Genomic DNA, 14,740 nt, shown 5'->3' on the forward strand with positions numbered 1-14,740 from the left:
TTTTGCCAGTTACATCCTACCGTGGCGTAGGAGGAAGAAGATAGGCTTAATATGTACCGTCAATCTGGTTGCAGTTAGATCTCCTTCCTTTCTCACCTGATCCGGTTTTCATTTATCGTTCGAGGGTAAAGCTGTCTTGTAAGCTGTAAACTTTAGAGTTTTTGACGCATCTAATGAATCATTCTTCAAATGGAAATCAAAATAAATGAATAAAGATAATGTACTAGAGAGAACGAAAAAAAAGCGTAATAATGTTTTTGTTATGGTTTTTTTTAACTTTTGATTGAACCATGTTTTTTTGATAAAATTTTTTTTGATAAAATTCAAGCATTTTTTACAACCCATGCGGAATTTCTACACAAGACAGTACAACGGTTCATTCGAAAGTGTTATAATGTTTGGCTGTCAAACTGTTCAACACAACCTGTGAAGTAACCTTGTAGCCTTGCGCTAACGCGAAATCTGTCAAACTCATTGCGCCCATCAGATTGGTGTTTACTGTCCTTTCTTCGATTTGCGTGAAGATTTTGTTAAGAAATGCACGATATAATCGTCAAAACGACAACAGATGAAGACTTTACCGAGGTAAGTTCGGATCACAGCGGTTTCACTTGTTTCCTAGAGGAATCTCACTTTCGTCAACTTGTTGTTCTAGGTAATATTTCTGCTGATCGACTACATAGTCGAGTTGCCCCGTACCCAACGCACCCGTGACCGACTGGCCAGTCTGCTGGGCCACCCGTCGAACAGCGACGAGCTGAAAAATACGCTGAAATTGTTCGAAAATGTCATACGAAAGTATTGCGTCGGCGAACTCGATGAGGACCAGTTACGAGCACACTTTAGCCAACTCCCTGCGATTCGCCAGCAGCGAGTGGTGGAAATCGTGAATCTTCGAAAGCCGGAAATCGCACAGCGGCTTATCGATGAGGTTAATCGCCGGGAGGGTGGCGTACCGTTGGTAGAATCGTTCGATTGGGATGTAAGCTGGGTCATGGGAAGCAGTAGTTTGGCCTCGCTTCGCAAACAATTGTGCACGGTAGTGTTTGCGTGTCGTGATGTAGATTCGAGACCAAAAACCGTCAGCTTCGAAATGGAACGGGAACAGGTGGATGAAGTGATACGACATCTTGAAGCAGCTGTTCAGTGTGGTGCCTAGCTGATCAGTGAATAAAGAAGCTCTGCTTTAACCTATCTGATTTTGTGACCATGTACTCCAAGTAAAACTCTGAGAGAAAGTTTTTTATATCAGGTATGTACATATATTTATATTTAGTTTTTTAACATTGTTTACTGCAATGCAGTAAAACCCCCCGTCATCTGGGCTTTTCCGGATCAAGTAAAGAACAATTTTGTTGAAGTACTTATAATTGTGCATCGATTCGTAAATATTAAGGAGGTTATCATATCTTATAACCTACATCAGCTGAAAACAAATGAAACCAAGGAAAACGAGGTGCTCAGAAGTGTAAGATTAATCGTTTATCAATCCATTACATGCTTTGTCAACAATAGAGTCGGGAAATAATCAAAAATTAGTCATGTCGAATGAGGTTGATAGTTTTTATTGTATTCCGAATTGTTAAGATATCGTAGTATATCGTCAATCAAAGAACAAACTTCCATATTGGGTAAATGGGGTTGGTGTAGAATTGAATTACATAAAATGAATAATTTATGAATATAACATTTGTATGTTGTCTCCTGAACCTTTTATGCATTCTAAAATTATGGTCCATTTCAAACTCAGTAGAAAAACAAAATTGAGTGAATGAGGATTAATCCTCAAAAGGAAAAGGAATGATAATTATCATTATTGTTTCAGGGCTAATATAACTTAATTTTTAAGCCAATTCTGATGTAACGTGCCGTAGAGAATACACTCGAGATCCAATTTCAATAATTTTGGTTTTTTACTAGCGATCGTTTGGGCATCATTGGAGTAGTAAGCCAAATGTTTTACCCTCTTACATAACTAATTGTCCGTTAAAAAAAATGTAAATAATCATTAATGATTATCAAAATTTCCTACACCGGAGTGTACACATTACCATAGAAGAGTGGCAAACGGGTAGTTTCTTCGCGAATCATCATTAAGAACGGTCCATTGATGTTAAAGGTGATCTGTGAGACAATTTGTTCGGTATTCGTAGCCGTGGCAGCTCCTTCTTCCGTACCGACTTCGTTCACAGTCAAGTCCACCTTGTGCAGCATTTTGCTCACGTAAATATTTTTGATTCCCATGGTGAAAGAAGTGTCTCGCCGACGTCGTCGGAAATCATCTTCCGGATCTAAGCAGCAAACACACGAGCCCGCACCCCACTCACATCGTCCATTCTTCAGGCAGGCAGGGCGTCCAATTCCGATGTTGGGGTAAATCGTACAGTTCGGGTTTCGTTGATGCAGCCTGCGTATTGCGTTCTCCTTGGTATCTTGCAGCATACTTCCTAGGCACTCATCTTCATCCGATTCGTCTCTCCAGGACCAACGACATAGACGTAACAGGTCTGCCCCACCGCGATTAAACATAGAAAGTGCACCCAGTTGCTCTAGCACTTCTTTCAGGCTGATTGCGTTAGACGAGCGCATCTTCGGCAACAGAAGGGTGACCGACTTCATTCGCATTCTCGCAATCAAATTGTTCATCATTTTCGCATCGATTTTCCTCTGCAGCTCTTGTACCAAACTGCGGGTCGAATTCGTCGGCATGAGCATGTACATTGTAACGTTCTGCTTGTATGGTATACCCAGAACGCGGATGTTCTCCTCCGACCAGAAGTAGTATGGCATGCAGCCACTCTTGGCCATCATAGGCACATCGATCGAACCCTCAGCTGGACCATTTGGGAAGAAGGGGCGGTTCTTAGTAGCCATCGGTTGGAATGCGTCCTCCCAGAGTCCTCGGAAGTAGAGAGTGTTAACGATCAGCAACGTACGTCTCGGGACTTATATGGGAGACAATATCCACAATCCGATGGTGTGTCACGTTGCTAATCCAGTTGTTGATGATCTTCACGGCGGCCGCTTCATTTACCTCGAAGTCCAGCTGTTGCAATTTGCTTTTATATAGGTCCTTGGCCAGTGTATTGTAGGGGCTATCGAAAGTAGTTCCTTTCTGCATAAAGATGACATTGCCGACCTGAATCTCGTGATCTTTCCTAAGACGACAGAAAAAGCCAGTGGTAGGTTGTTAGTAATCTGGGCAATATTCTTGATATCAATCTTGATTATTATTGGATATGGAAAAAAGTTCAACGGCAATTTCAAGTTTTAGAAAAATTATATTTTTTAGTAAGCATTGCTTTCTTACCCTAACCGTCGTTAAAATGGCAGATAGAATGAAGCAGAAAGAGGGAAAAATTATGCAAAATATGCTAAGATTTTGACAATAGATTAGAAATAAGAGCGAAGATCGGAAAACTGGCCGCAGGGTTTTGTTAACACACTATACACGAAAAGGGATAGAATGGCCCGTGTATTGTAGTGCCATCACAGGTTAAACATGATTTGAATAGACCAATAGAAATACGACTCTTCGGTAAGTGTTTTCTAAACTAAAAACCGATACCATGTGATATGACAGTTGGCTATAGAGTACTATGAAGACGATCAAATGTTTGAAGTAAACCTTTATTGATCTTACTTTTACGTGGTATCCAGAATTACTCTACTTCGGATCGTACACAGTCCCGTAGAACAGTGGCAAACGGGTAGTTTCCTCTCGAATCACCATTACGAAGGGTCCATTGATGCTAAAGGTGATCTGCGAGACAATTTGATCGGTATTCGTGGTCGTGGCAGCGCCTTCTTCCGTACCGACCTCGTTCACGGTCAGGTCCACCTTGTGCAGCATTTCACTCACGTAAAGGATTGTTTGGTTTTCGTTTGCTATGGTGAAAGAAGTGTCTCGCCGACGTCGTCGGAAATCATCTTCCTGATCGATTTCTAAGCAGCAGACACACGAGCCCGCACCCCACTCACATAGTACACCCGTGTAACAAGCTGAACGCCCAACTCCGATGTTGGAGTAATTCGTACAGTTTGCGTTTCGTTGATGCAGCCTGCGTATTGCGTTCTCCTTGGTATCTTGCAGTATACTCAATAGGTCCCCATATGAATCATATCGTTCGTCTTCATTGATCCAACGAAATAGACGAAATAGGTCTGCCTCATCGTGATTAAACATAGAAGGTGCGCCCAGTTGCTCTAGCACTTCTTTTAGACTGATTGCGTTAGACGAGCGCATCTTCGGCAACAGAAGGGTGACGGACTTCATTCGCATTCTCGCAATCAAATTGTTCATCGTATTCGCATCGATTTTCCCCTGGAGCTCTTGTACCAAACTGCGGGTCGAATTCGTCGGCATGAGGATGTACATTGTAACGTTCTGCTTGTACGGTATACCCAGAAGGTGGATGTTCTCCTCCGGCCAGAAGTAGTATGGCATGCAGCCACTCTTGGCCATCATAGGCACATCGATCGAACCCTCAGTAAGACCATTTGGGAAGAAAGGTCGATTCTTGGTAGCCATCGGTTGGAATGCGTCCTCCCAGAGTCCTCGGAAGTAGAGAGTATTAACCATCAACATCGATGTCTCGGGGCTTATATGGGTGACAATATCCAAAATTCGACGGTGTGTCACGTTGCTAATCCAGTTGTTGATGATCTTCACGGCGGCCGCTTCATTTGCCTCGAAGTCCAGCTGTTGCAATTTGCTTTGATATAGATCCTTGGCCAGTGTATTGTAAGGACTATCAAAAGAAGTTCCTTTCTTCATAAAGATGGCATTACCGACCTGAATCTCGAGATCTTTCCTAAGACGACAGAAAAGCCACGAGTGGCTGTTAGTAATCTGGGCAAAATATTTGATAATTTTGTAGCAAACATTTCTTTCGTACCCTACCCGTAGTTACAAAGGCAGATAATGAAGCAGAAAGAAGGAAAGAATGATAAAAAATATGCTATGATTTTGGCAATAGATTAGGAATTAGAGCGAACATCGGAGAATTGGCTGCAGGGTTTTGCTAACACAGTATACGCGAAAAGGTATAGAACGGCCTGTGCGTATAATAGTGCCATTTTTGGGTTTAATTCATTTTTAAACACATTTCGCAAATACTCTTTCTCAAAAATGATTTCTCAGTTGGATTAATTAATCACAAGCTCTTGAGCTACAGGAATTTATATTGCGGGCTCCATTGGGGGAATGAATTCTTACCTTTCTTTGGTAAACGTACACGGTATTTGTTTTTGCACCGTCTAATGGAGAACTTGATATTGAATTTGTCCGGGAATGGAGAGCAGCAGCTATATTATTAAGTCTTATAGTTTTTTGCTAAATCATCAACTGCTGGCAAATGGTAAAAACCTACAACGCTTTCAAACAGATTAATATTGCTCTACTACAGATAACAGTCATCAACCGGGCCTACTTGATCACTTTCGATACCAATTGAAATATGACTCTTCGCTAATTTTTTATTTAAACCAACAACAGGTAGATGTGATATGACAGTTCGCTATAGAATATTATTAATACAATCGAATGTTTTAAGTATTTAAAACTTTATTGATCTTGTAAAATTGTTCGTATTCGTTCACATGGGATCCACAATTACTCTACTTCGGATTGTACACAGTCCCGTAGAACAGTGGCAAACGGGTAGTTTCCTCTCGAATCACCATTACGAAGGGTCCGTTGGCGTGGAAAGTGATCTGCGAGGAAATTCGATCGATAAGCGTGGCCGTGGCAGCGCCTCCTTCCGTACCGACCTCGTTCACAGTCAGGTCCACCTTGTGCAGCATTTCGCTCACGTAAAGGATTGTTTTGTTTTCGGTAGCCATGTTGAAAGAAGTGTCTCGCCGACGTCGTCGGAAATCCTCTTCCTGATCTAAGCAGCAGACACATGATCCCGCACCCCAATCACATCGGTCACTCTTCAGGCAGGCAGGGCGTCCGATTCCGATGTTGTCGTATACTGTACAATTCTCAAATTTCTTAGTTAGCTTGCGTATGGCGTTGTCCCTAGTATCCTCGAGCTGTGCGAAGAAATCCTCGTCCGAAACTGATGGATCGTCATCTTCTCCGAGTCGGCTTTGTAGTACACGACTCAACTCGGCCGATTCGCGCTGGAACAGTGTAGCTGCACCCAGTTGCTCCAACACCGCTTTCAGACTGATCGAATTTGATACGTGCATCTTCGGCATGAGCAGAGTTACCGATTTCATTCGCATTTTCGCAATCAAATTGTTCATCATCTTCGCATCGATTTTCCCCTGCAACGCTTGCACCAAACTGCGGGTCGAATTCGTCGGCATGAGGATGTACATTGTAACGTTCTGCTTGTACGGTACACCCAGAACGCGGATGTTCTCCTCCGGCCAGAAGTAGTATGGCATGCAGCCACTCTTGGCCATCATAGGCACATCGATTGAGGCCTCTGTCGGACCATTTGGGAAGAAGGGTCGGTTCTTGGTAGCCATCGGTTGGAATGTTTCCTCCCAGAGTCCTCGGAAGTAGAGTGTATTAACAATAATCATGATCGTCTCGGGGCTAACGTGCGAAATGATGTCGGATATTCGACCGTGCGTCTCTTTGTTGACCCAACTGTTGATCGTACGTACGGCGCCTGCTTCATTGCCCTCGAAGTCCAGCTGCTGCAATTTGCTTTTGTATAGGTCCTCGGCCACCTTGTTGTAGCGAGTGTCGAAGGTGGTTCCTTCTTTCGCAAAGATTGCGTTACCGACCTGAATCTCGAGATCTTTCCTACGGCAACAGAGAAGAAGATGGTTGAAATGAGGGAACCAGTTTATATCGTTTGCAAGTTGTTATGTTTCCAAGAAGTGAGGAACATTGATTAAATGGTAAAATATCAAAATCTTACAAGTGATCGAACCGACACGTTTGTTGGATAAAATAGTTACATTTATTTAATGTACTGTGTTTAGAGTTATACAATAATTGATTATTTTTCATTTTTTATAAAATCATAATTAAAAGAGGTCTCGCTAGCTGGACCATTGCACTGGATTCGTAGCAGTCGTACTGCTCCTCATTGTAGCCTATCTAAACGGCATTAACTTATCTCGGGTCATAAACGGCACCGTAGAACAACGGTAGCGTCGTAATGTCGTTGCGGATCAGCAGCAAGAAGGGTGCTTCCGTTCGGAATACGACGCTGGTGCCGGACCGGTTCAAGGTCACGATCGTTGCTGCACCACCTTCCGTACCCGTTTCGTTGATTTCGAGGTCGATCTGGTGCACCGCGTTGCTGACGTACAGATTCTGCACGCTCACCTGGCTACGCTTCGAGCGCCTTCGGACACTCTTCTTCCCTACCGAACCCTTTTCCTTGACAATGCGCTTGTTAAGGATGAAATCTTTGCTGCTAAGAGGACCACCCTGGACGTGCCGACTGCTTGGTGCCTTGTACGTTATGTCCCGTTTCTTTCTATGCTTCTCCGGGAGTTGCGTTGTCGTCGGATTCATCGCATGAGTGGTTTTCTCTCCCATTTCGGTACCGGTGCTATCGGTTTGTTCGTTCGAGTCCGAATCGTTATTACCAAATCGTGAGAATATTAGCGATTCTTTCAGATCATTATTCGGACCCATTGTCGTTTTCCTATTAGGTTCGTACACTGGCATGTTAACGGTAGGTCGTAGTTCAGGTGCGGGCGAAAATGTTGGAGCTTGCAAACGGTTATAAAACTGATCCCCCTCGGGATCAGTTTCCGTCACCATGGAAGAGAGATTGCTATGCCTCGAATCGAACAGCGTCTGCACGCCAATCTTCTGCAGAACCGACTTTAAGTCAAGCGTTTCGCTAACGTGCATCTTGGGGAACAGTATGATCGTCGTCTTCATTGCCATACGGGCGATCAATTGGTTCAACTTTGTGGCATCAAGCGTCGCTACCAGCTTCCGCAGCTTTTCGCGGTTGGAATTATTTGGCATGATGACGTACATCGTCGTGAGCCTGTTTTTGTACGGCAGGCCGAGGATGCGCGCGTCCAGCTCCGGCGACTCGTAGTACGGGAAGCAACCACCGTGCGCCATCATGTCTACCATCACCGATGGGTGCTCTTTGCCGTTTGGAAAGAACTCTCGCGGTCGTGTCGCTCCGTCGATGAACGTTTCCTCCCACAGGGCCTTGAAGTACATGGCACTGGCGAGCACCATGGATGTGCTTGGTGGCAATATCGAGGCAAGGATGTTCGGGATTTTACCGTGCGTCTTCTCACTGACCCATTCGTTGATGGTCTTCGTCGAACCGGTCGGATTGCCGGCGAAATCGAGCGCCTGGACTTCCGAGTTGTACAGGTACGCCGAGTGATTACGGTATGAGTTACTCAATCGGTAGTCCTGGTGTAGGAAAACGCCATTGGCAAGCGATATTTCGTGCACCGTTGGGTCGAACTCGTACGGCAGTCTAAAATTACACAAAAAGGAAAAACGATCTATTTCAATTTGGTGAAATGGTCCAATTATGCTGTATTATGTATTACTGTATCTTTTTTATATTTCCTTTTGTCATTGCACTCAAGATCACCTTCGCAGCCAACTTGTCTAGCAAAGTAAAATACCACACAAAAGATTTGTTTGTTAGTTGTAAACACTGTCAACTTCAACTACGAACTAAAGAAAATACTTTATACCCGAAACAGAAACTATAAAGAAAATAAACTCCAAATACTCACCAATAGCAGACCAGGAACCATTATTAGCACTCCAAATCACGTTATTACATAAACTTTAACCCAACGTGCGACTTTAGGTGAAGGTTAGTGACAAACGAATAGTGCAAACATAACCGTCCCCTCCCTGTCTGACACCATCGAATTATCGAATCCGGTAATCTTCTGACGTATTTAACAGCAAAAAAAGCGGACGAAAGCCAAAAAAAGACCATCCAATCTTCAATGTGGTCATACATATTTATGAACCGTCTAGAGTTTAGCTACGAATATCTTACCGTCGCAACGTCGCGTTCTGAAATTCGAGGCTATACGTATGTCTAGACTGTTTGAAGTGTTACCGATTCAATAAGCAATAAAGTTGCGTAATTTAATTAGGCTGCCACTTGATTCCAGGTTTAATTGGTTGTACAGAAAATCCCCAAATTTTTCATCAGAACATCTTCTACTCTAATCGATTAGAAAACAAGTGCGTACACAATCATATCTTTGTCATTTGCATGGAAGTTTGCGTAGCAGGCGGTGGAAATGAATAGACCGCGTAAAGCTAGTCTAGGGTGTTCTAAAACGTGTTTGACTAGTTTTCAACTTGTCCGAAGAAGTTTCGGTTTTTCTGAGAGTTCTGGCGGCTTTAAAGGTCAACAGACCAGGACCATTCCTGAATATCTGCCCAGTGAAAAGTGCGAATAAGAAGTGGCTAGTGGTCGTCATGGTGCGTGAAAATTTGCTAAAATCTATACAGAAAATGTGAGGGAGAAAAATCAGCAACTGTATTCAGAAGTGTTTCTTCGCGTATAGTTTTCCAACATTTCGGTAAGTTTCTTTACTCAATCAGGTGTGATTTTTTAAGCTTGAGCGGACACAGTGTAAAGTAAGCTGGTTTCAACACGTTTTATTGGGCTTACAAGTAATACCCGCTCCGGTCTAATGAATACTGGTAGAAAGGAATAGAAATTGCTTAGTTTACATTTGGCGGAGCAAAGTGCCACATACAGCACTGCGAGCCGGTTAAGTTAAGGTCGCGGATCGTACACCGCCCCATAGAACAGCATGGCCTTGGTGTTGTCGTGACGAATCAAAACCAGGAACGGACCATCCACCTGAACCGTGTAACCCGGCCCGATGCGGTCGATGAGTGCGAGCGTAACGGCACCACCTTCCGTGCCCTGCTCGTTCACGTCCAGCTTCACCTGGGTGATGATTTGATTAACAAACAATGGCGCATCACTCTGCCTCTGCAGTGCTGGCGATTGCCGTTGATTTTGAACCTCAGCCTGCTGTTGTTGCCGAATTTGTAGCTGTTGTGTTTGGACCTGCGGCTGTTGCTGTCGATTTTGAAGTTCACCTTGTTGCCATGGTTGCTGTGTTTGTTGCTGCTGCTGCTGTCGCTGCTGTGGTTCTTGTGGAAATTGTATTGCAGGATATGGTTCCTGCTGCCGTTGCAGCTGGCGCTTACTTCTGCGGACCGGTCGGCACGTTGCGTCGTTAACACACACGCCCTGGTAAGCTAACCAGCGGAATCGATAGAGTTCACAAGCTTGTAAACTGTTCAGACTTTTGACGACCTCACAACTTTGCTGCAGACCATTGTAACCTACCACCGGGGCCTGTGGCTGTGCGGGGCGATTTGCCTCGACGTCGAAACGTGACGCGACGGCCGATTGAGGGACTGTTTGCGCGATCGGAACGTTACCTTGAGGATATTGCTGGCAGCAATAGCACTGATTACTAAAGTAAATACACCCATACTGTTCACAGTGGGCTTGGCTCTGGAACTGTGTCTCGGGCTTATAGTTCTTTTTGATGCAGATGTACGTCGTTCCTATGATGTTGTTTCCAATTCCGAAAACGCACCGCTTACCGACGTCACTACTTTCGTAGCTTGCTACTTGCGTACCGCAACCGGCCGCATCATAGTTGCTAGATTTCCGCCAACACGTGCATTTGTTGGTTGATGTGTATTGGCAGCTTTCCACCAGATTACATTCACGTGCTTCCAATGGGAAGGACATTGCTTGCCCGATTGTGTTGGGCTGCTGAGACTGCGGCTGCGATTGCTGCGATGCAGGTTTCGGCTGTGGTCGAGACTGAGCTGCTGGCTGCTGTTGTTGTTGCTGTTGTTGTTGTTGCTGTTGTTGCTGCTGCTGCTGCTGCTGCTGTTGCTTCTGTTGCTGCTGCAGTTGCTGTTGTAGTTGCTGCTGCTGCAATTGCTGTTGTAGTTGCTGCTGCTGTTGCTGCTGCAGTTGCTGCTGTTTGTTGAATTGTTGGAGCGATGGCTGCGATGTCGTAGGTCTTATCACCGGCGCACTTGTCGGTCGATTTCCGGACGTAGCGGTTGATGCTGGAGGTTCGAATCGGGAAGCAACGGCCTGTACATTCGGTCTGGTCGGTTGCTCCTGCTGCTGTGGAGGCGGCTGCCTGGAAGGGATTGCCTGTTGCGAATCTGTTTGCGAGGCCGTATCATCAAGCACCCGCGATAGGTTGCTCCGTACCGGATCGAAAAGATCACGCACGCCGAGCTGTTGCAGCACATTACTCAACTCGATGCGATTGGTAATGGATAGTTTCGGTAGCACTATCATGCCCTTCTTCGTCCTCATTTGATCAATCATCCAGTTCAGCTGGTCCGCTCCGAGGATGGACTGCTTTTGTTGAAGAATTTCCCGGGTAGATCCGTTCGGCACCACGATGTACATTGTCGATATTCCTGTTTCGTACGGCAGTCCAATAATTTGCACATCGAACTGGGCCGTCGCGTCGAAGTACGGAAAGCAACCGGTGGTTGCCATCATTTCCACGTCGATCGGGGGCTGCTGCCGTCCATTGAGGTAGAACGGACGGGGCCGCGTGCCGTACGGCGAGAACGTCGTCTCCCACTGCGCCTTGAAGTAGACGGCGCTGGCAACGATCATGCGCGAGTTGGACAGCATTTGTGCGCTCACCATATCCTGGATTTTTCCATTGGTCTCGCGGGAGCACCATTCGTTAATGTATGCGGCCGCACCACCCGGGTCACGCTCAAAGTCCAGATTGTTCACGGTGCTCTGGTAGAACTGGCGCATGACGCTGACCAGACGGTCGGCCGGTTTGAGGCCCTTCTGCAGAAACATACCGTTCACCACCGATATCCGATGGCTCGGTGATCTGTAGGGTAGTTCGAGGTGGGAGAGGTTGTTGATACAAGGAGGAACATAGGTACGGTAGAAAGATGGTTGATTAAAGAGGAAAAACACACACACCTATTGGTTATTACGAATTGTTGGTCTGTTTGCCAATGGAAAATTACATGCCGACATCGGTTCCCGCGTCTTACTATCCCGGAGTTGGGATTGAAGAGCTGGATTAAACAAGTACTGAATGTTCCCGCGATCCCTGAATGTTTGTACCAAACTCGTAGGACCAATAGTCCCAATTTCGGCGCATTCGGCTTATGTGCACATCGACTTTATTTCACACGTAAGCAGTTATATTGCAATAAGCCAAATTCTGTACGCTCACCGCCACCAGTATAATCAACTTTAAATAAGTGTCTAAATGCAACTTTTGAAAAAAAGCTCAAGAATGACAACCTACCCAGTTGCACTCATTTAAATTATCGCTCGGCGCAAACGTTTTTATGCCATGTGACCAGCACCACCGACTCCCAAATCCCCCCTCTTGCCGGACGATCCGCTATGAACAAAAAATGTGACAACCCGTGTTTGACTGTGCGGTGGGAGTAAAGGTAGGGCCAACGGTCGCAAACGGAAACATGAGCAAAGACTCAAATCGTGACATTCGGAATATTTGTGTGGGTTCTTGCAAGCCCGTGACCAAAATCGAACCCCATACGGGGAGATAAGCAGATTGTAGGTGTGAGATAGGAAGAGAGCAGTAGCGGAAGGAAGAAGAAAAAAAAGAGAAGAAACGATAAAAGATCACTTACGTGTTGGCCGTCGTGTTCGCTGGCGGAAACTCGTCCTCGTAGTCGTCCTCCTCGTCGTACCGATTGCACTTATCATTCACGCGCCAGGTTACCAACGGCACCAGGGTCGGATCGTTCGCTACCAGGTCCTGGAAGAGACGCCCAAAGGCGAAGTGAATCTCCTGGAACGATAACTGGCCATCGTTGAAGCCCATCACGCGCATCAGCTCCTGCTGTGTCCGACCGCTAGCCCCCAACAGCAGCAGGGATAAGGCTCCCGCAATGCTGACCGGGGAGAAGATTTCTGTCTTGCTCTTGGGGCTCGCGATCGCGCGGGCAATTTTCTGCGCCAGGTTGGTTACACTATCCGAGACCTGGTTCACACTGGCAGGATTTGCCTGAAGTCGTTCCAGCTTTTGATGCGGCACCGCCTTCTTAAAGTCGCCCCTCTGAGCACTGGCGGGGATAACGGCTAGCAGAGTGGCCAGTACCACCGCCGCCAGCATCCAGGATGTGACGAATCCTGAACGCATCCTGATTCGTCGTTACTGTTAAGAATCTGCAAAGAAAACGGTGCATGAGGAAAGGTTAACATTGGTTCTAAACAAATTTGTGTTATCTTGCTTATAAATTTAAGACTTTAGCAACTGCTTATAAACGTCTGAAGAACTTTTCATTCCTACATTCTATATCCGCCAGATAAAAAATACAAGCAGTTCTCTCGCTGCCACGTATCCGGATCGACTGGGAATTTCCAGGTATCTCCAGTTCAGGATTCACCAGCTTAGCCCCGCTCGAAAATGCCGATGTGTTGTCTGCACAACGGACTCGAAAATCGATACGGGTGGAAGCACCGGGCAACATTATTAAATTGAATAACAACCTCTTCGGGCAGGTCCGAGCCAAAAAGCTGCCTGGCCGCTGGTGACATATAGCTGCGCGGGGTGCTAAATGACGATGACTTGCCGAGGTGGTGGTAAAATTTCGATATTGAACATCTTCGACAAAAAACTTTTAACGGCTCTGTAGCAGTTCCAGGTATCACAATTTGACCGCCGTCTGGGTTTTCCCATCAATGTTTCGATCCGACCGGCGTGCCTGGCCCTGGACCGGTTTGCAACGTGCGCTCGAGTGGATAACGAACGTGCCATGATGGTGGTGCCTGCCGGGAAGGAAGGTGAGTTGGTGTGGTTTGGTACAGGTGCACTCTATATAGCACCAACAGCGCCATACAGCGACATATACACCACCCCGCCAAGGTTGTTGTAGACCGTGCGTTCGTTGTCGCTGGTGGTAGTCAAATCGCTCGATGGAACCGGAATTTGAGCAAGAACGTCATCAGAAAAACCCAGCTTTATATTATTGGACGGGAAGACGAACCGTTAGTGCGCACTAGCTAGTAGCGTACCTTGTAACGTGCTCGGAAGCCTTTTTTGCACTACGGAAATAAGCGAAGGCCAATCTATCAGCCAGCTTATAGTTATTAGCACTTGCTATCGTTGTCCATAACAATGGATTGGGGCAGAATTGCAATCTGCATGGCACGTGGGCATCAATGAATTTCACAAACTAAGCAGATACAGCACAACTTACAGCTGACTATCCGGTCCAAAGATGCACGATTCAGGCTTATTGTGGCTCGCGGGTGTACGGTCTAGTCTATACGATGCTAGAGTCACCGAGTGAATCGCTCGACAGAACATCACGAAATGTCCAGAATCTTGAACCACTGATACCATGTTGTTTCGAGCTGCGGGTTCAACAACAGCGCAAGAAAGGTTAATGCGGTTATCGGTCTCTGCTGAAGGCTAACCCCCTGTCCAAAACTGAAACCAACCCGCAGCAGCGCGGCTAGCGATGGCGCGTGACCTCGTGTCTCTGCATCGGGGAAGCTTCGTTCGCAACTCATGGCCACAGATTGGTGCCCTGGTGTTTGCTTCCGTATTCCTCTTCAGGTCTCTCGGTTCTTACTTACATTAGGTTTTGCTGAGATCTCTTGGACAAGTCCAGAGCAACTTGAGCTCGTGGGAGAGCTGGGCAAGTCGAATTTTGGACAGGTTTGGACTTGGAAACGTCTCACCAGTGCCGCTGGATGGAACGTACTGCTAGCATGTTGTGACGGCGCGGAAAAATGTTGCCGCT

At 46.0% G+C, this 14,740-nt stretch overlaps 3 protein-coding genes and 1 pseudogene across 3 annotated transcripts; 1 reads left to right on the forward strand and 3 right to left on the reverse strand.

Moving 5' to 3' along the window:
- The first annotated feature begins 537 nt into the window (after positions 1-537).
- On the forward strand, positions 538-1,176 carry LOC131281574 (uncharacterized). Its single transcript, XM_058310917.1, has 2 exons — positions 538-585; positions 656-1,176. The coding sequence occupies exons 1-2, from the start codon at positions 538-540 to the stop codon at positions 1,157-1,159; spliced, it is 552 nt and encodes a 183-aa protein (XP_058166900.1). The 3' UTR covers positions 1,160-1,176.
- Positions 1,177-2,028: 852 nt separating this feature from the next.
- LOC131292986 (serine protease inhibitor 28Dc-like) lies at positions 2,029-3,504 on the reverse strand (annotated as a pseudogene).
- A 163-nt stretch (positions 3,505-3,667) lies between these two features.
- On the reverse strand, positions 3,668-7,056 carry LOC131292987 (uncharacterized). Its single transcript, XM_058321066.1, has 3 exons — positions 7,019-7,056; positions 5,624-6,766; positions 3,668-4,814 (listed from the first exon to the last, which is right to left on the reverse strand). Exons 1-3 carry the CDS (start codon positions 7,054-7,056, stop codon positions 3,668-3,670), a joined length of 2,328 nt encoding a protein of 775 aa, XP_058177049.1.
- On the reverse strand, positions 7,005-13,147 carry LOC131292988 (uncharacterized). Its single transcript, XM_058321068.1, has 4 exons — positions 12,620-13,147; positions 10,858-11,838; positions 9,727-10,614; positions 7,005-8,429 (listed from the first exon to the last, which is right to left on the reverse strand). Exons 1-4 carry the CDS (start codon positions 13,129-13,131, stop codon positions 7,082-7,084), a joined length of 3,729 nt encoding a protein of 1,242 aa, XP_058177051.1. The 5' UTR covers positions 13,132-13,147; the 3' UTR covers positions 7,005-7,081.
- Positions 13,148-14,740: the final 1,593 nt, after the last annotated feature.

The sequence above is a fragment of the Anopheles ziemanni genome, chromosome 2 (assembly GCF_943734765.1).
Source record: "Anopheles ziemanni chromosome 2, idAnoZiCoDA_A2_x.2, whole genome shotgun sequence".
Classification (NCBI taxonomy): domain Eukaryota; kingdom Metazoa; phylum Arthropoda; class Insecta; order Diptera; family Culicidae; genus Anopheles; species Anopheles ziemanni.

Bases quoted from the DNA above. Each gene is read 5' to 3' on its own strand.
- LOC131292988 (XM_058321068.1), bottom strand. From the start codon at position 13,131: ATGCGTTCAGGATTCGTCACATCCTGGATGCTGGCGGCGGTGGTACTG. The intron at 10,615-10,857 runs GCAACAGCAGCA...GCGGAAATCTAG, and splicing joins CAACTGCAGCAGCAACAGAA to CAACTATGATGCGGCCGGTT. The intron at 8,430-9,726 runs GTACGATCCGCG...GTGTAATTTTAG, and splicing joins ATGCTGTTCTATGGGGCGGT to ACTGCCGTACGAGTTCGACC.
- LOC131281574 (XM_058310917.1), top strand. From the start codon at position 538: ATGCACGATATAATCGTCAAAACGACAACAGATGAAGACTTTACCGAG. The intron at 586-655 runs GTAAGTTCGGAT...TTGTTGTTCTAG, and splicing joins CAGATGAAGACTTTACCGAG to GTAATATTTCTGCTGATCGA.
- LOC131292987 (XM_058321066.1), bottom strand. From the start codon at position 7,056: ATGAGGAGCAGTACGACTGCTACGAATCCAGTGCAATG. The intron at 6,767-7,018 runs GTCCAGCTAGCG...CTGTTGCCGTAG, and splicing joins GCTACGAATCCAGTGCAATG to GAAAGATCTCGAGATTCAGG. The intron at 4,815-5,623 runs GTAGAGTAATTG...CTGTCGTCTTAG, and splicing joins GGGACTGTGTACAATCCGAA to GAAAGATCTCGAGATTCAGG.